Source organism: Pristiophorus japonicus, chromosome 20, assembly GCF_044704955.1.
Source record: "Pristiophorus japonicus isolate sPriJap1 chromosome 20, sPriJap1.hap1, whole genome shotgun sequence".
NCBI classification, from domain to species: Eukaryota; Metazoa; Chordata; class Chondrichthyes; family Pristiophoridae; genus Pristiophorus; species Pristiophorus japonicus.
In genome coordinates this window covers 20,255,507-20,277,339 of record NC_091996.1, presented here as the reverse complement: position 1 = coordinate 20,277,339, position 21,833 = coordinate 20,255,507, and the positions used below count along the sequence as shown (strand labels likewise).

The following is a 21,833-nucleotide window of genomic DNA, read 5'->3' as shown; positions in this document are numbered from 1 at the left end:
CAACGTGCGATTTAATCCATGCACACATCTGCCAGACTGGTTCCTCTTTCACTATCGCTGGTCCAATTTTAAATGCTATTCAACTGTAGGCGGCTAGAGCCAAGGCTAATAGGCTTCAGCATACCTCCAGCACAGATCACCGCACGATGATTAGGAGCAAGAACCCTTGCTTCCAATCCCAAGGGCACCGAAGCTGATTATAGGGAAATTCTTCGGCGCAGATCAGAGTTAAACCTGAGACTTTCCTGCTTCGTGTGACCGAGCCACTCATCGGAAAAACCTCCTGAGCCATTGGTGGAGCTCGTTCCCTTATTTAAAATAGTCCTGCTTCTGTAAATTCCAAACCTGTGCTGCTTGTGTTTTAGCAATTATTATATCGTATAGACATGCGTCCCTGTGAAATCTGCTTGCATCAGCATACCACGGATCATATTCATGAATGTAAAAATGGGGAAAAGTGACCTTTTTATATGTTATATACAAAATAATGGCTGGTGATCAGATGAATTAGATGTGTGTTTGTAGTTTGGGGATCTTGATTGCCCATCCATGACTGTGCCAGTTGTATATAAACTGGCGACAGACCATTCAGGGATTGCATGGTTTGCAAATTCACTCATATTCCTCCGGTATTCTCATTCTCTTTGATTTTTTTTTAATATAAAAATTCTATTAATGGTGACATGGACCAGTAAAATACAAAATGTGGGCATGTGACCTGATGATTTAACATTCCATTTGAACTCTCTTTCTCCCTCCTAGATTTGGAGCTGGATCTGTGCCGTCATGTGTACGGACAGCACGTGGCCAAAGAAGTGATCGTTAATGCCATAAAACAGTTTACGGAAAACCGCACACCGGTGAAGCCCCTGGTATTATCATTCCATGGCTGGTCAGGGACTGGGAAAAGCTATGTCACCTCATTGTTGATGAGAAACTTGTACCGGGATGGAATGAAAAGCTCTTATGTGCACCAGTTTGTACCTACCTTGCACTTTCCCCATGCCAGCCAAATTGAGGCATACAAGGTAAGGCAATTCTTTGTGAAAGGAATTTTTTTTTTAAATGTTTGTGCAGTTTGAAGGATTTGGTTTTTTAAAAAAAAGTTAGCTATTTATTGGTCTAGGAGGGAAAAATACAAGTGAATGAACACACTCAAGTCCAGCCAGCACAGGGCTTGAGCTTTTCAGGTTTTGTTAGTGAGGATTGATACTGTTTAATGGCACTGTTGTGTTGCATGTACTCTGTTGGAGATTGATATCTGCCTCCGAGCGGTTCTGAGTTATACTGCTGGCTCCATCCCATTCTCTGGTCAGACAAGCAGAGCTCTGCACATGTGCATTTACACACATATATACACGTACACGTATACACACACACACACACACACACACACACACACACACACACACACACACACAGAGCCCGGCTCACAGGTGTCCAAATGCTAGTCATATTTTAATGATACCAAAGGGCAACTGGAATAGTCTTATGGTCTGGCTGGATCCCAGGGCACTATTTTGAGGAAGAGCAGGAGTGTTATCTCTGAGGGATAAATATTGGCCAGGACACCAATCAACATAGCAAAAAACAGATTATCTGGTCATTATCACATTGCTGTTTATCACAGTTGACCGTGTAAATTGTCAGACTACTTGTCCGACATCCAGTATTGCATGAGCAAACTTTTCGTCGACCGAAGCCATCGTCTTCAGTACCCACCACAAACTCTGTTCCCAAGCCACCGATTCCATCCCTCTCCCTGATCTCTGTCTGAGGCTGAACCAGAGTTTTCGCAGCCTTGGTGTTGTATTTGAACCCGGAATAAGCTGCCAAACGCCCATCCGCTCCATCACTAAGACCGCCTACTTCCACCTCCGTAACATCGCCCGTCTCCGCCCTTGCCTCAGCTCATCTGCCACTGAAACCCTCATCCATGCCTTTGTTACCTCTAGACTTGACTATTCCAGCACAATCCTGACTGCCACCCTACATAAACTTAAGCTCATCCAAAACTCGGCTGCCCGTATCCAAACACACGCTAAGTCCCGCTCACCCATCACCCCTGTGCTCACTAACCTACATTGGCTCCCGGTTGAGCAACACCTTGACTTGAAAATTCTCATCTTTGTTTTCAAATCCCTCCATGGCCTTGCCTATCCCTATCTCTGTAATCTCTGTATTGGACTGTTCAGTCACCTAAGAACTCACTTTTAGAATGGAAGCAAGTCTTCCTCGATTTCGAGGGACTCCTATGATGATGAATCTCCTCCAGCCGTACAAACCCAGAGGTGTCTGCGCTCCTCCAATTCCTTGAGCATCCCTAATTATAACCGCTCAACCATTGGTGGCCGTGTCTTCTGTTGCCTAGGCCCTAAGCTCTGGAATTCCCTCCCTAGACACCTCTCTATCTCTCTTTCCTCCTTTTAATACGCTCCTTAAAATCTACCTCTTTGACCAAGCCTGCCCTAACATCTCCTTTTGTGGCTCGGTGTCAAATTTTGTTTTATAACACTCCTGTGAAGCACCCTGGGACACTTTCCTACATGAAAGGCGCTATATAAATACAAGTTGTTGTTGAATTGGATTTCATTTTGAAGGGCATGTAGTGTCACTTGCAACATGCTCCCAATCTCGAACTCCATTGGTTTTCAATGGGGCCGACTTTTCTAGATAGCTCAACTTGGTTTCTGTCCTTTGAATGTCAACCTGGGACATGTGTAACTTTGCCCTTGTAACATTCCGTAATTAAGTCTCTAAATTGACCACCAACCCTTCCTTTACATTAGGGCGTTTGATGTTATTGCAGTCGAAGTGAAACAGTGGTGTAGCAGCCTGGTGCTGCACATGTGATATATTTTTCTCGCCTTTTCAGGAGCAGTTGAGAAGTTGGATCAGTGGTAATCTTAGTGACTGCAGCAGATCTGTCTTTATATTTGATGAAATGGATAAAATGCACCCCGGCTTAATAGATGCCATCAAGCCCTTCTTGGGACATTCACATGTTATGTACGGAACAAATTATCGAAAGGCGATATTTATTTTTGTAAGGTGAGTGCTTGGGGGATTACAGCGGACACAGTCACTGGGTCGACGTTGATAATATTCTAATACACAAGCACTCGGGCAGCGCATTAGATAAAGTGTTAAGATGTTGGATTTGCGACTGAGAAGCAGAGTTCAGACTCTCTCATTTGTGCTGTGGTTTCAAGTGTAATGTGTTGTTCATTGGAGAATGCTGACCTGGAGGGGAGAGTCTGTACCTTGGTACTTTAATCAAAGAATTGGGCATCTTCCTGATTTAGTAGAACAAATGTTTGGAGGAAGGAAAAAAGCATTACTGGCCGTGCACATGAAATATGTGGTTAGGAAATCCTTTGTCAGGCAAGTTTCAAATTATATTTAGTTTAAAATATGCCCTTTTTAATACACGTCTATCAGTTTTTACTGCAATTATATAGGGCCCCGATGAGACCACACCTGGAGTATTGTGTACCAATCGAGGATTCCCCTCGACCGTGGTTGACGTGGCCCTCGATCATGTCAGTTTTATTTCCTGCACTTCTGCTCTCAACCCTTGCGCCCCCCCCCCCCACTCCTTCCCAGAACCATGACAGGGTTCCCCTTGTCCTCACCTTTCACCCCACCAGCCTCCACGTTCAACGGATCAACCTCCGCCATTTCCGCCACCTCCAGCGTGATCCCACCGCCGATCACATCTTCCCCTCCCCTCCCAGCATTCCGAAGGGACTGCTCCCTCCGCGACACCCTGGTCCATTCCGCAGTCTCCCCCAGCAACCCCTCCCCTTCCCACGGCACCTTGCCGTGCAAGCGCAGGAGATGCAACACCTGCCCTTTTACCCCCTCCCTTCCCACTGTCCAGGGCCTTCCAGGTGAAACAGCGATTTACTTGTACTTACTACAATTTAGTATACACTGCTCACGATGTGGTCTTCTCCACATTGGGGAGGCCAAACGCAGATTGGGTGACCGCTTTGTGGAACACCTCCGTTCAGTCCGTAAAAGTGACCCCGAGCTTCCGGTCGCCTGTTACTTTTTAATTCTCCGCTCCACTCCAACTCTGACCTCTCTGTCCTCAGCCTCTTACACTGTTCCAATGAAGCTGAAGGAACAGCACCTCATCTTTCTAATAGTCACTTTACAGCCTCCTGGACTCAGTATTGAGTTCAACAATTTCAGACCATAATCTTCGCCCTTATTTTTTCAGATGGCAGCTGTTGATGTTTCTGCCGTTCCCATTTACGCATCTTCTGCCTGGAAATCGGCGAGGTCCCAGCCTGCAAGACCATCAGCAGGCCGGGGCCATTGGCGGGAGCAGCGCGCGACGGCATACCACTGCCGGGAGCAGCGCGTGCTGCTGCAGGAGGGCGATGAAGCCGGGTCGCTGATTGCAGTGCGGGCAGGCACAGCAGGAGGGGCGAAGGAGCGGCAAGAGTCCGTAGAGGGAAGTGACCGGGGCCCAGGAGAGGCGTGAGTTCGGGGCCCAGAAGAGGCGAGGGCCCAGGGGCAGCACGGGCCCAGCCCACACTGCGATATGTGTACGCGCTCGGTCTGTGCAGCAGAGCAGGTCTCCAGTTAGTCTTGGGTAATCCTTGCCACTGGACCAAGACCTAGCTCTGTCAAGCCCGTGTGGTGGCTGGTGTGCAATGGCCACCCCACGTTAAAAAAAAATCCACGCACAGGCATCTTCCACCCTCCAAGATGTAGTTCGGGACCTGGAAAAAATAGGTCCTTCATTGAAACACCTGTGAACTCATCCCTTTTTGGCGTGGAAGCAAGTCATCCTCGCTTCGAGGGACCACCTATGATGATCTTCTAGACTCATCTTTTGTTCCTTTACTTGTCCCATTACCATCTCCTTTTGCTGTGTCCAATCATACCTTTTGCCATTTAATCTCTCCTGCCTTCCACCCTATCACAGATCTTCCCTTTTGTTCTTTCCTCCCCATCCCTTTCCCCTTCCCCTGCCCCTACTTAAAACCTGTTACATCTCTAACTTCTTCCAGTTCTGACCGATGTCACACTCTGTGTTTCTCTCTCCACAGACACTGCCTGATGTGCTGAGTATTTCCAGCATTTTCTGTTTTAATTTCAGATTTCCAGCATCCGCAGTCTTTTGGATTTAAATAAAATTCTGCCAGTCATACAGTGTCAGCTGACTCTAATCTCGTATTTTTAGTTTGCGTGCACGGTCTTGCTCCTGATAATCCTCAATTGCTGTCCATTGTGAAAACTGCTTGGAGTAACATAATCTTTGCGATCGCTTTTTAAATACTTTTTAAGTCCTTAGGAACGCAGTAAAGATTGTTGAACATCTTTCTGCAGAGTCACGAGGAGACTCTCGTGACAAAAGATATTAATGTAGTGTCTGAAGAAAGTGTAACTTGGTCACCTAACAACAGTGAATAACAAACTGCTCAGTGGAATGTCAGCTGTGGCTCAGGGGGTAGCACACTCGCCTCTGAGTCAGAAGGTTGTGGGTTCAAGTCCCACTCCAGGAACTTGAGCACAAAAATCTAGGCTGACACTCCAGTGCAGTGTTGAGGGAGTGCTGCACTGTCGGAGGTGCCGTCTTCGGATGAGACGTTAAGTCGAGGCCCCGCCTGCTCTCTTAGGTGGACGTAAAAGATCCCATGGCACTATTTCGAAGAAGAGCAGGGGAGTTACCCTCAGTGTCCAGGCCAATATTTATCCCTCAATCAACATAACAAAGACAGATTATCTGGTCATGATCACATTGCTGTTTGTGGGAGCTTGCTGTGCGCAAGTTGGCTGCCTCGTTTCCCACGTTACAACAGTGACTACACTCCAAAAAGTACTTCATTGGCTGTAAAGCACTTTTGAGATGTCCGGTGGTCGTGAAAGGCGCTATATAAATGCAAGTCTTTTCTTTCTTTACCATAAATAGTTGCTGGCTCTGTAATGTGTATCTGTTGATGGCAAAGTTCACCCATCTCACTGCCTCTTGTGTACATTATTGTGTCTCGTAACCAGCAATGCAGGAGGCGAGCAGATAAACCAGTTGGTGCTAGATTTTTGGAGGAACCAGAAAGACAGGGAGGAAATCCAGTTGGAAGATTTGGAGTCCAAAATATCCGTGGCCGTTTTCAATAACAGACACAGTGAGTCTTTCTTTATTCCCGAAGAAGGGTGTTCAGATAAGCTGCCGGTATTGTTGATGTGTTTTCTTCAGTTGGAAGTATGTGTCCTCCCCGAGTTCTGTCATCCTAGAGCTAGGCCTGTAAATCACAGGCAGTCCCTCGGAATCGAGGAGGACTTGCCTCCACTCTAACATGGCCTGTAAAGCAACATGTTAAAGGCCTTGGCACTGCAGTTACAATATCTGTGTTGCAAGAAAACCCATGCAAAGTAAGGTTGCTGGTGCAGCCATTGTGCTCTGAAAACGTGTGTCTTGCTACTGGTACCCTGGACATTGTCCCCTCTGCTCCCAGCGACCACCAAGTGCAAGTTCTAAGGCGCCCATCCCTGTTCCAGTGATCTCTTGCTGCACGAAAGGAAAACGTTTGTGACCTTGTGTTTACCATGCACAACATGTTTCCAATTGAGAACATGATACAGTTCCACTGTGGAATTCCCATTTATATTAGTTGGGTGATGATCACATTTACACGCTTGATTGGCACCCCATCCACCACCTTCAACATTCACTCCCTCCACCACCGGCGCACCGTGGCTGCAGTATGTACCATCTACAAGATGTACTGCAGCAACTCGCCAAGGCTTCTTCAACAGCACTTCCCAAACCCATGACCTCTACCACACAAGGGCAGCAGGCGCATGGGAACACCATCACCTGCAAGTTCCTCTCCAAATTACACACCACCCTGACTCGGAAATATATCGCTGTTCCTTCATCATCGCTGGACTCCCTCCCTAACTGCACTGTGGGAGTACTTTCACCACACGGACTGCAGCGGTTCAAGAAGGCGGCTCACCACCACCTTCTCTAGGGCAATTAAGGATGGGCAATAAATGCCGGCCTTGCCAGCAACGCCCACATCCCGAAATGAATTTTAGAAAACCAATGGTGATGAAATACTGTACAAATGTTGTTGCTTTGCACTCTGACATTTCCTGGATTGGGTAAGTGTAGATGTGGGCAGGTCCCAATAGACCCCCTTCTCTAGTGCACGCATAACTTCAGCATCAGAATGGGTTTTGATGCAAGGGAGAACTAAAATGGCAAAACCACCAGGGAGAAGCATTGCTGGAAATTGTGTTCAGATAGATGGTGGAGGAGGGTATGAATTTCATACAGAATGTGTTTCTTTGATAAACCTCGAGATTTTGTTTAGTTTTAATGCAAAAATATTTGATAACGGCAATGTAAAACTACCACTGTTGTGAAATGAAATCTTTTTCTCTTGCAATATTTTATAAACTTGTAACTTGGATCTGTATAACTATATAGGTGCAAGTGAGAAATCCAACACTGATAGCTAAAGAAGAGCTGCATCGTCCTCCAACACTGGCACTGCACAAGGATGCATGCAGTTGGGTGGAAATGGAGTGTGTTACCATTATTATTCTGAATGTGACAGTGAATTCCAAGAGCTCTCGCACCTCGGCTTTCCAGTTCAAAAAGCTCCCACCCGATTGAAAAAACGTTGTGTTTATTCCATAACATTGCTAAGACACCTAAACGTGCTTACCGCTTTCCATGAGCTTTTGGAGATGACCGTAGGGTGAACTTTGTTATTTTGGAAAAAAACACAATTGATAAGGCTGTTTTTTTTAAAAAAGCAGACGGGATCCTTAGCTTTATTAATAAGAGGCAGAGAGTACAAAAGCAAGGAAGTTGTGCTAAGCCTTTATGAACCACTGGTTTGGCCTCTGCTGGAGTATTGTGTTCAGTTCTGGGCACCACACTTTAGGAAGGATGTCAAGGCCTTGAAAAGGGTGCAGAAAATTGAATGATAGCAGGAATGGGGGACTTCACTTATGTTGAGAGACTGGAGAAGCTGGGGTTGTTCTCCTTGGAGCAGAGAAGGTTAAGAGATGTGATTGAAATGTTCAAAGTCATGAACGGTTTTTGGACAGGAACAATTGTACATCCCTGTGTGGTGTAAAAATAAAAAAGAGAAGGTGGCTAGGGAAAGTGTTAAATCCAAGGAAGAGGCATATAAACTGGCCAGAAAAAGCAGCAAACCTGAGGACTGGGAGAAATTTAGAATTCAGCAGAGGAGGACTAAGGGTTTAATTAGGAGGGGGGGAAATAGGGTATGAGAGTAAGCTTGCAGGGAACATAAAAACTGACTGCAAAAGCTTCTATAGATATATGAAGAGAACAAGATTAGTGAAGACTAATGTAGGTCCCTTGCAGTCGGAATCAAGTGAATTCATAATGGGGTACAAGAACATGGCAGACCAATTGAACAAATACTTTGGTTCTGTCTTCACTAGGGAAGACATGAAAATAACCTCCCGAAAATACTAGGGGACCAAGGGTATAGCGAGAAGGGGGAACTGAGGGAAATCCTTATTAGTCAGGAAATGGTGTTAGAGAAGTTGAAGGGACTGAAGGCCGATAAATCCCCCACGGCCTGATAGTCTGCATCCCAGAGTACTTAAGGAAGTGGCTCTAGAAATAGTTGAGGCATTGGTGGTCATTTTCCAACATTCCATGGACTCTGGATCAGTTCCTGTGGATTGGAGGGTAGCTAATGTAACTCCACTTTTTAAAAAAGGAGGGAGAGAGTAAACACGGAATTATAGACCGGTTAGCCTGACATTGGTGGTGGGGAAAATGCTGAAATCAATTATTAAAGATGAAATAGCAGTGCATTTGGAAAGTAGTGACAGGATCGGTCCAAGTCAGCATGGATTTATGAAGGGGAAATCATGCTTGACAAATCTTCTAGAATTTTTTGAGGATCTAACTGTAGAATGGATAAGGGAGAACCAGTGGATGTGGTGTATTTGGACTTTGAAAGGCTTTTGACAAGGTTCCACACAAGAGATTAGTGTGCAAAATTAAGGCACATGGTATTGGGGGTAATGTATTGACGTGGACAGAGAACTGGTTGGCAGACAGAAAGCAAGGAATGCGAATAAACGGGTCCTTTTCAGAATGGCAGGCAGTGGCTAGTGGGGTGCCTCAGGGTTTAGTGCTGGAACCCCAGCTATTTACAATATACATTAATGATTTAGACAAAGAAATTGAATGTAATATCTCCAAGTTTGCAGATGACACTAAGCTGGGTGGCAGGGCGAGCTGCAAGGAGGATGCTAAGAGGCTGCAGGGGGACTTGGACAGGTTAGGTGAATGGGCAAATGCATGGCAGATGCAGTATAATGTGAGGTTATCCACTTTGGTGACAAAAACAGGAAGGCAGATTATTATCTGAATGGTGACAGATTAGTAAAAGGGGAGGTGCAATGAGACCTGGGTGTCATGGTACATCAGTCATTGAAGGTAGGAATGCAGGTACAATAGGCAGTAAAGAAAGCAAATGGCATGCTGGCCTTCATAGCGAGGGGGATTTGAGTATAGGAGCAGGGAGGTCTTGCTGCAGTTGTACAGGGCCCTGGTGAGACCACACCTTGAGTATTGTGTGCAGTTTTGGTCTCCTAATCTGAGGAAGGACATGCTTGCTATTGAGGGAGTGCAGCGAAGGTTCACCAGACTAATTCCCGGGATGGCAGGACTGACATATGAGGAAAGACTGGATCGGCTAGGCTTATACTCACTGGAATTTAGAAGAATGAGAGGGGATCTCATAGAAACGTATAAAATTCTGACTGGGCTGGACAGGTTAGATGCAGGAAGAATGTTCCCGATGTTGGGGAAGTCCAGAACCAGGAGTCTCAGTCTAAGGATAAGGGGTAAGCCATATAGGACCGAGATGAAGAGAAACTTTTTCACCCAGAGAGTGGTGAACCTGTGGAATTCTCTGCCACAGAAAGTTGTGGCGTCCAGTTTGTCGGACATATTCAAAAGGGAGTTCGATGTGGCCCTTATTGCTAAAGGGATCAGGGGGTATGGAGAGAAATCAGGGGTGGGTTACTGAGGTGAATGATCAGCCATGATCATATTGAATGGTGGTGCAGGCTCGAAGGGCTGAATGGCCTATTCCTGCACCTATTTTCTATGTTTCTATGATGAGAGTAAATAAGGAGAAACTGTTTCCAGTGGCAGAAGGGTCGGTAACCAGAGGACACAAATTTAAGGTGATTGGCAAAAGAAGTAGAGGCGACACGAGAACATTTCTTTTTACGCAGAGAGTTGTGATCTGGAATGCGCTGCCTGAAAGGGTAGTTACTTTCAAAGCAGATTTGAATAAAAGGAGTCATTGCAGCACAGAAAGAGGCCATTCGGCCCATCGAGTCCATGCCGTCTCTCTGTAGAGCAATCCAATCAGTCCCATTCCCCCGCTCTATCCCCGTGGCCCCGCAAGTTTATTTCCCTCCAGTGCCTATCCAATCACCACCCTCGTCGGCAGCGAGTTCCAGTTCATTACCACTCACATCCCCCCCCCCGTATCTCTTGCGCAAAACCTTAAATTTGTGTCCCCTAGTCCTTGTGCCATCAGCTAATAAGAAATAGGAGCAGGATTAGGCTATTCAGCCCCTCGAGCCTGCTCCGCCATTTAATACGCTCATGGACTCAGGTCCACTTCCCCGTCCGCTCACCATATCCCCTTAATCCCATATCGTTTAAGAAACTGTCTATCTCTGTCGTAAATTTATTCAATGTCCCAGCATCCACAGCTCTCTGAGGCAGCGAATTCCACAGATTTACAACCCTCTGAGAGAAGAAATTCCTCCTCATCTCAGTTTTAAATGGGTGGTCCCTTATCCTAAGATCGTGCCCTCTAGTTCTAGTCTCCCCCATCAGTGGAAGCATCCTCTCTGCATCCACCTTGTTGAGCCCCCTCATAATCTTATACGTTTCGATAAGATCACCTCTCATTCTTCTGAATTCCAATGAGTAGAGGCCCAACCGCCTCAACCTTTCCTCATAAGTCAACCCCCTCATCCCTGGAATCAACCTAGTGAACCTTCTCTGAACTGCCTCCAAAGCAAGTATGTCCTTTCGTAATGGGAACAGTTTTTCTTTGTCTACCTTATCTAAACCTGTCATAATCTTGTACACCTCTATCAAATCTCCTCTCAACCTCCTTTGTTGCCAAGGAGAACAACCCCAGCTTCTCCAACCTAACCTTGCAACTAAAATCTCTCATCCCTGAATCCATTCTAGTAAATCTCCTCTGCACCCTCTCAAAGGACCTTCACATCCTTCCTAAAGTTTGAGTGTGATGAGTGACACACCCTGAAGACTCCTGCCCTTCCCTCCCTTCTGGGTGGCTGCCCATTTACTGTCCTGGACTCTGTCTGTGGGGTGGCCACCTCCTGCTGGGCACGTATGATCCAGGAAACTCTCATCCTCCCTGATGCCCACCCCCCCAATGACTCCAGCTGCCCCTCGGGCTCGGAAACGCTGGGCTCGAGCTGACGCAGCTGGAGACACTTCCTGCACACGTGGTCCCCACCGGATGTGTCCTGAAGTTCCCACATGGCACAGGAATTGCAAGCAACAGGTCATTCATCACCTAAAAAAAAAATCTCCTTTCCCTCTTTTAGACTTACTAAGTGTCCTGGTCATAAACATAGAATCTTTCCTCTTACTCCAGGTGCTTTGTGCCTGATGGATCAAATATTGTTACACTCAGAGCATTCAGTACCTTAATGTTACAATAAAATTATACAATATCTCATTAACCAACTGTCAGCCCACAGGTGCCAAACTTCACTGGAAAAACACCCTCACCAAGCACTAATACACTCCATTTAAATAAGTCTCCTCAAGTCAAAAGGTACACAATCTGTCTCCAATCCCTCAGTGAGTCTCCCTCTGTCCCCAATCCCTCAGTCTCTCCCTTTGTCCTTAGAAACATAGAAAATAGATGCAGGAGTAGGCTATTTGGCCCTTCGAGCCTGCACCACCATTCAGTATGATCATAGCTGATCACTCACCTCAGTACCCCATTCCTGCTTTCTCTCCATACCCCTTGATCCCTTTAGCTGTGAGGGCCACATCTAACTCCCTTTTGAATATATCTAATGAACTGGCTTCAACAACTTTTTGTGGTGGAGAATTCCACAGGTTCACAATTCTCTTGAGTGAATGAAGTTTCTCCTCATCTCGGTCCTATATGGCTTACCCCTTACCCTTAGACTGTGACCCCTGGTTCTGGACTTCCCCAACATCGGGAACATTCTTCCTGCATCTACCCTGTCCAATCCCGTCAGAATTTTATGTTTCTATGAGATCCCCTCTCATTCTTCTAAACTCCATTGAATACAAGCCTAGTCGATCCTGTTCTCAATTCCTCAGTCTCTCCCACTGTCCCCAACCCCTCAGTCAGTCTCTCCCTCCGTCTCCAATCCTTCACTCTCTCTCTCTCAGGGTGTCCGCGCTCTTGAAGGGAAAAAAATTACAAGGTTATGGGGAAAGAGCAGGGGGAGTGGGACTAATTGGATAGCTCTACCAAAAGGCCGGCACAGGCACGATGGGCCGAATGGCTTCCTTCTGTGCTGTAGCATTCCATGATTCCACTCCCAAGTCCTGTTTCCCCTCCGGTCGGGTTGGTATTGGACATGCTGCTCATGTGAACAACTGATATGATGATCAAGGTCACTAATTTGCTCCTGTAAACTGGTTGGTTAGGTGCTTGTAGAATTACACTGCTGTGTCTTACTTTTGTGGAAAGCACTGATATAACATAAATTTTGGACAACTAAATTTTTTTTTAATAAACACACAGAATCCTATAATTGGCCTAATGGATTATTTTGTTTTTAGACTTGCAAGCCTCGTTTGCCCCACTAACTTGTGTTCCTGTGTTGGTTTGCAGGTGGGTTCTGGAATTCCGACATTATAAATGAAGAGCTTGTCGATTACTTTGTCCCATTTCTACCCTTGAAGTTCAAGCATGTCAAGGAGTGCGTGAGAAGCGAGATGGTCTCCAGAGGCATAAAGCCTAGAAATGATATCATCACAGAAGTGGCCAATTCCATGAACTTTATCCCGGAGGACGATAAATTATTTTCTCAAACGGGCTGCAAAACGGTGTCTGCCAAATTGGATTTTTGTTTGTAACTGCAAGGGAATCTTGTTTAAATGTTTGTGTAAGAAAGTGCAATCGTACATCAGTGAGCAGCACCATTGTTTCTTGGGGTAGAATGGGGATCTGCTCACCGTGTTGCTAGCTTAAATAATTTGATGATTTACAATTAGCTTTCGGATTAGTGTCCTGTTTTAGGGACATAAATTATTGGGCCAGAAAAAGAAAATCATTTAATTTACTGGACTTTTTTTAAAGAAGCATTTAATGTGTATATAAATATTTAATTGTTTCACAAAAGAATTAAAAATTGTAATATCCTGTGTCATTAAGGGTCTGGGGAATAACACAGGTTCCACTTTGAATCTGAGATTAGATCTGTTCAGAATGAGTTTCTGCAGACACTCAGGAGTGGAAAGTGAAAGATGGACTTTCACTTCCGTTCCCCAGGATGTTCTAACGTGCTAGTCTAACCTGTGTCAGCTGTGGTTCAGTGGGTAGCAATCTCGCCTCTGAGTCAGAAGGTTGTGGGTTCAAGTCCCACGCCAAGTGCTTGAACACACAAATCTAGGCTGACACTCCAGTGCAGCGCTGTCTTTTGAATGAGATGTTAAACCAAGTCTGCTCTCTCAGGTGGATGTAAAAGATCCCATGGCACTATTTCGAAGAAGAGCAGGGGAGTTATTCCCAGGGTCCTAGCCAATATTTATATCTAAATCAACATAACAAAAACATTATCTGGTCATTATCACATTGCTGTTTGTGGGAGCTTGCAGTGCGCAAGATGGCTGCCGTGTTTCCTGCATTACAACAGTGACTACACTCCAAAAGTACTTCATTGACTGTAAAGCGCTTTGAGCTATCCGGTGGTTGCGAAAGGCGCTATATAAATGTAGCCAAGTTGTGCACAGCCGTGTTCCTTTCCTTTCCCTTCCCTTCCCTTCCTTTCTTCATTCAGTCCTCCCACCCACCCACGGATTACTTTAAAATGGAGTCCGTGTTATTATGCGGCTGACGTGGTAGCCAAGTTGTGCACAGCGGTGTTTGCTTTGAATACAAACTAGTGACTTCACAAAGAGCAAATGAATGGATGACCAGATGAAAAGTTTTGAAAAAAAACAACTGCAAGTGCTGGCAATCTGAAACCAAATCAGTCCGTTGGCGTCTGTAGAAGTGTTTTGGCTGTAACCCTGATCAGGATAATCTGTTTCCAATGATGGTGAAGGGAGGGACATTGGCCACGCCACCACAAGATCGCGGCGTGGAACCTTTTACACCCACTCGAGCAGGCAGGGCAAGGTTTCGGTATCGTGCCTCGTCCAAAAGACAGATGGACGATGGCAGAGGGTCATCGCTGTCTTACCAAATCCCACGGATGGACAGAGCACTTGACTTGCAACCCGAGTCATTAAAATCATGAGCGAGAGTCCCCCCCCCAGGGCTGCCTCTAATGCAGTAACGTCTGAAAATAACAGACAGGAACTGACCAACTGCTCCATCAAGCCTGCCCCACACTCAGGATGCCTGGAGCAGTTGGGTGAGTGTTAAAGTGAAGTATGTTCTCGTGGTGGGAGGAGGGGGGGGGGGAATGCTGTTTGATTTGGCATGCTGGAAATTGAGATTCTTGCTGCCCAGTCATTGATAGTGACGGTTTAACAATCCCTCGCCTGCAGAAAGACAATTTTTGAAATACATAAATTAAAAGTGACCCCATTTGTATTGCACAGGTCCTGGAGATAAAATGGCTGAGCACTTTTGTTGGTGCAAAAATGTCTTTATTATACGGCTTGATTTTTTCAAAGTTAACTTTGCACACCTGCATGCATTCAGAAAATGGATGTGGGATTCTGAATTTGAAGGATTTCTATACTGTAAAACTGCTAAATAGAGAAAAATGGGTATTTGCCAGTGGTTACAAGGCAGTAAGGTTACTAATCAACCAAATGGTTTCAAACCACCATCGGAACCATTGAGATTAAGTTACTGCCTGAAAATATTTCCTATGTAACATTTTTCATAATATCGACTGATGAGGACAGTATTTTATTTCCTTTGACCATCATTATCATCATAGGCAGTCCCTCGGAATCGAGGAAGACTTGCTTCCACTCCTAAAGTGAGTCCTTTGGTGGCTGAACAGTCCAATACGAGAGCCACAGACCCTGTTACAGGTGGGATAGACATTCGTTGGGGAAAGGTGGGCAGGCGTTGGACTGATTTGTCGCACGCTCTTTCCGCTGCCTGCACCTGACCTCTTCACGCTCGCGGCGTTGAGCTTCGACGAGCTCAATGCCCTCCCGGATGCACTTTCTCCACCTAGGGCGATCTTCGGCCAGGGTCTCCCAGGACCAGTGTTGGATATGGTGGCAGTGATTGGTCCAGGGACAATGCGCGCAGTTAGTTCCTCCACCTGCTAACGGCAGGGTGGTATCACTAAATTAAATAACAACTTGCACTTGTATGGCACTTTTTATTTTAACATATACAGCAAAACTTCCCAGGTGCTTCCCAAGCGGGATTGGACATTGGGCCTGAATTAGGGAAGTGACTGAAAGCAGGGTTGGAGAGCTAGGTTTTAAGGAGGCTGTTTGAAGGTGGGAAGAGTTGCAAGCACGGGGTTGACTGAGCTGATCCCACGGTAAATCCTACCATTCCAGGGCACTGTGCAATAATTGTGGGGGGTTTTTTCCCCTCACAATCCGGTTAGCCAGCCGAGATGGGAAATTGCAATTACGAGTTTGTGGCTGACCACTCTATGGCACGAATCCCTCTGGTGCTTTGTCTTAGGATTAATTTAAGGAAAATACTCATAGTGAGAGGATTTGAGTATAAGAACAGGGAAGGGCCTTGGTGAGGCCCTTGAGTATTGTGTACCGTTTTGGTCTCCTAATCTGAGGAAGGACATTCTTGCTATTGAGGGAGTGCAGCGAAGGTTCACCAGACTGATTCCCGGGATGGCAGGACTGACATATGAAGAAAGACTGGATCGACTAGGCTTATATTCACTGGAATTTAGAAGAATGAGAGGGGATCTCATTGAAACATGTAACATTCTGACGGGATTGGACAGGTTAGATGCAGGAAGAATGTTCCCGATGTTGGGGAAGTCCAGAACCAGGGGTCACAGTCTAAGGATAAGGGGTAAGCCATTTAGGACCCGAGATGAGGAGAAACTTCTTCACTCAGAGAATTGTGAACCTGTGGAATTCTCTACCACAGAAAGTTGTTGAGGCCAATTCGTTCGATATATTCAAAAGGGAGTTAGATGTGGCCCTTACGGCTAAAGGGATCAAGGGTTATGGTGAGAAAGTAGGAATGGGGTACTGAAGTTGCATGATCAGCCATGATCATATTGAATGGTGGTGCAGGCTCGAAGGGCCAAATGGCCTCCTCCTGTACCTATTTTCTATGTCTCCTCGCCAATAAAATCCTAGGTATTGGTTGTCAGTCAGGTGCACTTCTCCAGTCCCAGACTGCTACAAACCCCATCTTGTCGCCCAGGTCGACTCTGTAGATCAGATTGGTTTTGCAAATTTAATTTTAAAAATGCAGTTCCATTGAAATTATCTTTCGATGGTATTTAGACGTTGGAGAAACTGCACTCACCCTAATCTTTTGCTTTTTATAACCCCCCCCCCCCCCCCTTGCGCTATTAAATCCTGGCTAATGTGAAATTGTTCATCCAATTTTCTTTTGGCTTCTTAATGAGGTGGATCTGTCTTATTTCACCTATTTTCCCATCCAAACCGCTCCAGTTGACCCTTTTAAACGTTTTGTGGTTTGACTGGGGGAGTGGGTTGTGTATTAAAGGAAAGACTTGGATTTATATAGCGCTTTTCACCACCACCCCCGGATGTCTCAAAAGTGCTTTACAGCCAATGAAGTACTTTTGGAGTGTAGTCTCTGTTGTAATGTAGGATTGTATTAATGTATTGATCACACAGAAAGTATTTCAAAGCAAGAGCTCACGGTTGGCTTCTCCGAATCTTCCAAACTTCAAATCTGGATTTCTGCTCTTGTGTAAATTGATAATTTTTATGACACGAAACAAAATACAAATTTGAACATCGGTTCTCGTTGACATATGTTGTGTGCTGATTTGAAACTTTTTTTTTAATACTTTAATGTTCAAAATTGTTTTTTTATTTTGACTGATGGGGTCTATATCAACAGCAAAAGCCGATGCATCAAGTATTTTTCTGTCCCTGTAATATAAATTTTGTAAACGCAAGTAATTTGTAAATTGTGAACCTGCTGCAGTTTCATAAAAATGTTTTGATGGCAATATCTGTGTGGGTTTTTAAAAAAAAAAGAAGTTTATGGGATACATTTGTATTGTTAATCTCTGTTCATAACTGAAGCAAGAATCTGGATTGGCATATCTGGAGTCACCAGTTTCTGCTTCAGTTTGGACTCATGGACATGTTGGGGATACACTGTGGTGACAACAGGAAAAGGTCCACCTGCCTTCTGTTGGAGCACATGAAAGTTTACAAACTGCCACCCTCCTTCAATAACATTCTAGATTGGAGGGGGAATAGGTATTACTAATTACTAGGGGGGCAGGAGGGGTAATTTGTGGGAGCTGGTGGTTTATTAGTTTGGCGATAGGAATATGCCACAATCTGTAGAGCCTGGAAGTTCACATTGTAAGACTATTCAGAATAATAAAGACTTGTAGATCCTGGTCGTGTCGATGGATGATCTGGAACACGTGTGAGGTTCAGCTGCTAACGTGGCCTGTCCCTTTAAGGCCATAGTTCTTAATGGGAAAATCTCAGTAATTGTACCTACTTATAAACAGCTGAGGTTGATCAAAGGGCCTTTGTAAATTTCAGTGTGTGTCAGTTGTGGCTCAATGGGTAGCACACTTGCCCCCAAGTCCAAAGGTTGTGGGTTCAAGTCCCACTCCAGGAACTTGAACACAAAAACTCTAGGCTGAAAGTCCAGTGCAGTGCTGTTGGAAGTACTGTCGTTCAGATAAGATGTTAAACCGAGGCCCTGTCTGCTCTCTCAGGTGGATATCGAAGATCCCATGGCACTATTTCGAAGAGCAGGGGAGTTATCCCAGGTGTCCTGACCAATATTTACAGCACGGACTACAAAATCTTAGCCAGGGTGATATCTGCTCGCCTTGGCGCCGTGCTGGACCACATGATCCACCCCGACCAGTCCTACACGGTCCCGGGCCGGACAATCCACGATAACATCCATCTGGTCCGGGACCTACATCCATCACTCCCAGGAGGCTGGTCTGTCGGTCGCCTTCCTATCCCTCGACCAAGAGAAGGCGTTCGACAGGGTGGATCACGACTATCTGTTCAGAACTCTGCGCACTTTTGGGTTCGGGACGCATTTCGTTGCCCGGATCCGACTTTTGTACGCCGCCGTGGAGTATCTGATTAAGGTTAACGGGTCCTTGACGGCGTCCCTTCGCCTTGGGAGATGGGTGCGCCAGGGATGCCCCATGTCCGGCCAGTTATATGCCATCTGCGTGGAGCCTTTCCTGCGCCTCCATCGGACGAGATTGACGGGACTGGCTCTGCAAGGGCCGGGCGTGGAGGTCGTCCTCTCGGCTTACGCCGATGACATGCTCCTCACGGTAGAGGATCCCGCTGACCTGCGGAGGATGCGTGAGTGCCAGGAGATTTACTCGGCCGCATCCTCCGCCAGGAAATGTTCCGGACTCCTGGTGGGTCAGTGGCGGGTGGACTCCCTGCCGGAGGAGCTCAGGCCTTTTGCCTGGAGCACGACCCATCTCCTCTATCTGGGAGTCTACCTTAGCCCCGACGAGGAAGCCTGGCCAGCGAACTGGCAAGAGCTGGAGGCCAAGGTCGCCGCTCGCCTAGGGCGCTGGACAGGACTGCTCCGAGTGCTATCCTACAGGGGTCGAGCGCTAATCATAAACCAGCTGGTGGCCGCTATGCTGTGGTATCGGCTGGTCACTTTGACCCCTCCCCCTGCGTTTGTCGCCAGGATACAGAAGAAGCTGGTGGATTTCTTCTGGAACAACAGGAAGCACTGGGTCTCTGCCGCGGTCTTGAGTCTCCCGCTTAGGGAGGGCGGTCAGTCGTTGGTGTGCGTCAGCACCCAGCTCGCGACTTTCCGTCTTCAGACCCTGCAGAGATATCTTTACGTCGAGCCCCCTCCGAGGTGGCGTGCGCTGGTGACGTATTTCTTCCGCTAGCAGCACGGCCTCAACTACGACACGCAGCTCCTGTTTGTGAGTGTGGGGGGCAGGACCGCCCTCCGGGAGCTGCCTGTCTTTTACAAGGAACTCACCAGGGTCTAGAACAAAGTCTCCACCAAGCGCAGCTCTCCGCCGGCTGGAGTGGCGGCTGTCCTGCAGGAGCCGCTGCTCGGGAATCCGTACCTCCACGACTGAGGTTTTAGGTGGCAGTCGGACGAGAGGGCTGTGGCTGGTGAGGTGACCAGGGTCAGGGACCTGCTCGATGGCGGAGGAGCGGGCTGGATGGCGCCAGACACGCTGGCACGGCGCCTAAATTCTGCCAACGTCCGCCACGCGGCCGATGCCATCGAGTCGCTAAAAACAGCTCTGGGCCCTGACTCCGTTAGGTGCGTCGAGGAGGCTCAAGCACGTGAGGAGATCCCGTCCGAACTGACCCCCGTCCGGACGGAATTCCTCATCGGCGCCAAACCCCGGAACCTCCCTCGGGAGCAGGCGCCTCACAACTTGAGCCGCCTCGGGGAAATCCCCTCCTTGCCTTTCAGTTCTGCGTGGAGGGGTTTCCTGTACGGGCTGCTCCTGCACACTCTCAACTTTGCCATCCTCGCCTGCCGTCCGGACACGCCATGGCGTACCATCTTGCCGTCCGGAGGAGGCGGGGGTCCCTGATGGAGGGTACTCTACGCGAGAGTCCTCCCACTATTTATCGGGGACTTGGCCTGGAGGGTGGTGCACGGAGCAGTCCCGTGCAACAAATTTTTAAGCCGGTTCACAGGCTCCCAGGCCGCTTGCAATTTCTGCGGTCTGGAGGAGTCCGTGTTCCATGTTTTTATTGAATGCACGAGGTTGCAGCCCCTGTTTTATTATTTAAAGGGGCTGCTCCTGAAATTTTGGCTGCACTTCAGTCCCACACTCCTGATCTTTGGGCACCCTGTGCGGAGGGGAGCGGGTAGGTCCGAGGGCCTCCTCATAGGACTGCTCCTGGGCACGGCCAAGGGTGCCATCAGCCAGTTCAGGCAGCGGGCGGTCGAGGGGGTCGTTCAGCCTGACTGTCTGCCTCTCTTCCGCTCTTACATCCGGTCCAGGGTGACCTTGGAGATGGAGCACGCGGCCTTCCGCGAGAGGTGGGCGCCGGAGGGACTGGAGTGCATCATCACCCCCGGCAACCAAATTTTAATTTGATTTTATGTTTTAAAGTTTAATTTGTTTTAATTGCCGGTGTTTTTAGTGTCCCCCTCTCCATTTGTAGGGGGCAGTTGGAAAAAAAGTGCCAAAAAAACCCACAAAAAAAATACAAAAAAAAACCCCAAAAAAGAAAAAAAAGAGGGCAGTTGAAAAATGTTTGGAGTGTCCCCCAGATTGGAGGGCATTTGACTTAACTGTTTTGTTTTTCAACCAAAAGAGTTGTAAATTTCAGGCTCCAGGTCAATTGGCTAGATTTTTAAAAAATCCTTTAACAGCTGCTGTTACATTTATATAGCACCTTTCACAACCACCGGATGTCTCAAAGCGCTTTACAGCCAATGAAATACTTTTGGACTGTAGTCACCGCTGTAATGTGGGAAACGCGGCAGCCAATTTGCATATAGTTAGCTCCCACAAACAGCAATGTGATAATGGCCAGATAAACTGTTTTTGTTATGTTGACTGAAGGGATAAAATATTAGCCAGGACACCGGCGATAACTCCCCTCTTCTTTGAAATAGGGACAGAGCAGATGGGGCCTCGGTTTAACGTCTCATCCGAAAGGCGGGACCTCCGACAGTGCAGCACTCCCTCAGCACTGCACTGGAGTGTCAGCCTAGAGTACGTGGGCTGCCCCGACTTGTGTGAGAACACCACCGCAGGTCCGGGCTATATTACAGCTGGAGCGCCGGGCCCTGGAACATTGTGGCGGAGATACGACGTATGAGGGTACGGGGCTCAGGGACAGCACGGGCCAGCCCACACTGTGGTGTGCGTGCGCACCAGGTCCGTGCAGCAGAGCAGGTCTCCAGCCGTCCTGGTTAACCCTTGCCATTGGATAAAGGCCTAGCTCTGTCGAGCCCGTGTGGTGGCTGGTGTGCAACGGTCACCCCACGTTAAAAAAAATTCACGCACAGGCATCTTCCACCCCCTCAATTGGAGTTCAGGACTGGAACATTGGGTCGTTCATTGAAACATCTGTGAACTCCCGTGGAAGCAAGTCATCCTCGTTCGCGGGACCGCCTATGATGATGTGCTCCAGTTCCTGGAGTGGGACTTGCACCCACAACCCTCTGACTCAGAGGCGAGTGTGCTACCCACTGAGCCAGACGTGTCCCAGCCACAAGACTTGTGTTGTAAATGCTCTAAATTTATGATTACTGTCCAAAATGTCTTTTTGTTCCCCCCCCTCAATTACCAAAAAGATTGATCAAATAACATCCTGTTGCCGTTGGTGCACCATGTTACCTTGGGTACTGTATTTTGGCAAGGGACGGGGGAGAGGAAGGATTTCTTCAAAGTATTAAAAAGTACAGTTTTGAAGGTCAGGAAATATACCATTATTTCTCCAG

The 21,833-nt window shown here is 47.2% G+C and overlaps 1 protein-coding gene across 3 annotated transcripts in view; it reads left to right on the top strand.

Annotated features, from left to right (window-relative positions):
* Positions 1 to 21,833, top strand: part of LOC139232423 (torsin-1A-like) — a 56,698-nt gene that overhangs the window by 2,965 nt on the left and 31,900 nt on the right. The window contains exons 2-5 of one of the 3 annotated variants that reach the window (XR_011588004.1): positions 763 to 1,028; positions 2,876 to 3,051; positions 6,016 to 6,143; positions 12,900 to 14,646. Coding sequence is in view for 2 of the 3 variants with exons in the window: in XM_070862578.1 (XP_070718679.1) it covers positions 763 to 1,028; positions 2,876 to 3,051; positions 6,016 to 6,143; positions 12,900 to 13,144 (815 nt within the window). In the remaining variant the exon portion in view is untranslated. Of the gene's footprint in view, positions 1 to 762; positions 1,029 to 2,875; positions 3,052 to 4,228; positions 4,457 to 6,015; positions 6,144 to 12,899; positions 17,395 to 21,833 lie in introns of those variants that run through there. The other 2 variants (XM_070862578.1, XM_070862579.1) reach the window with 2 other exon arrangements.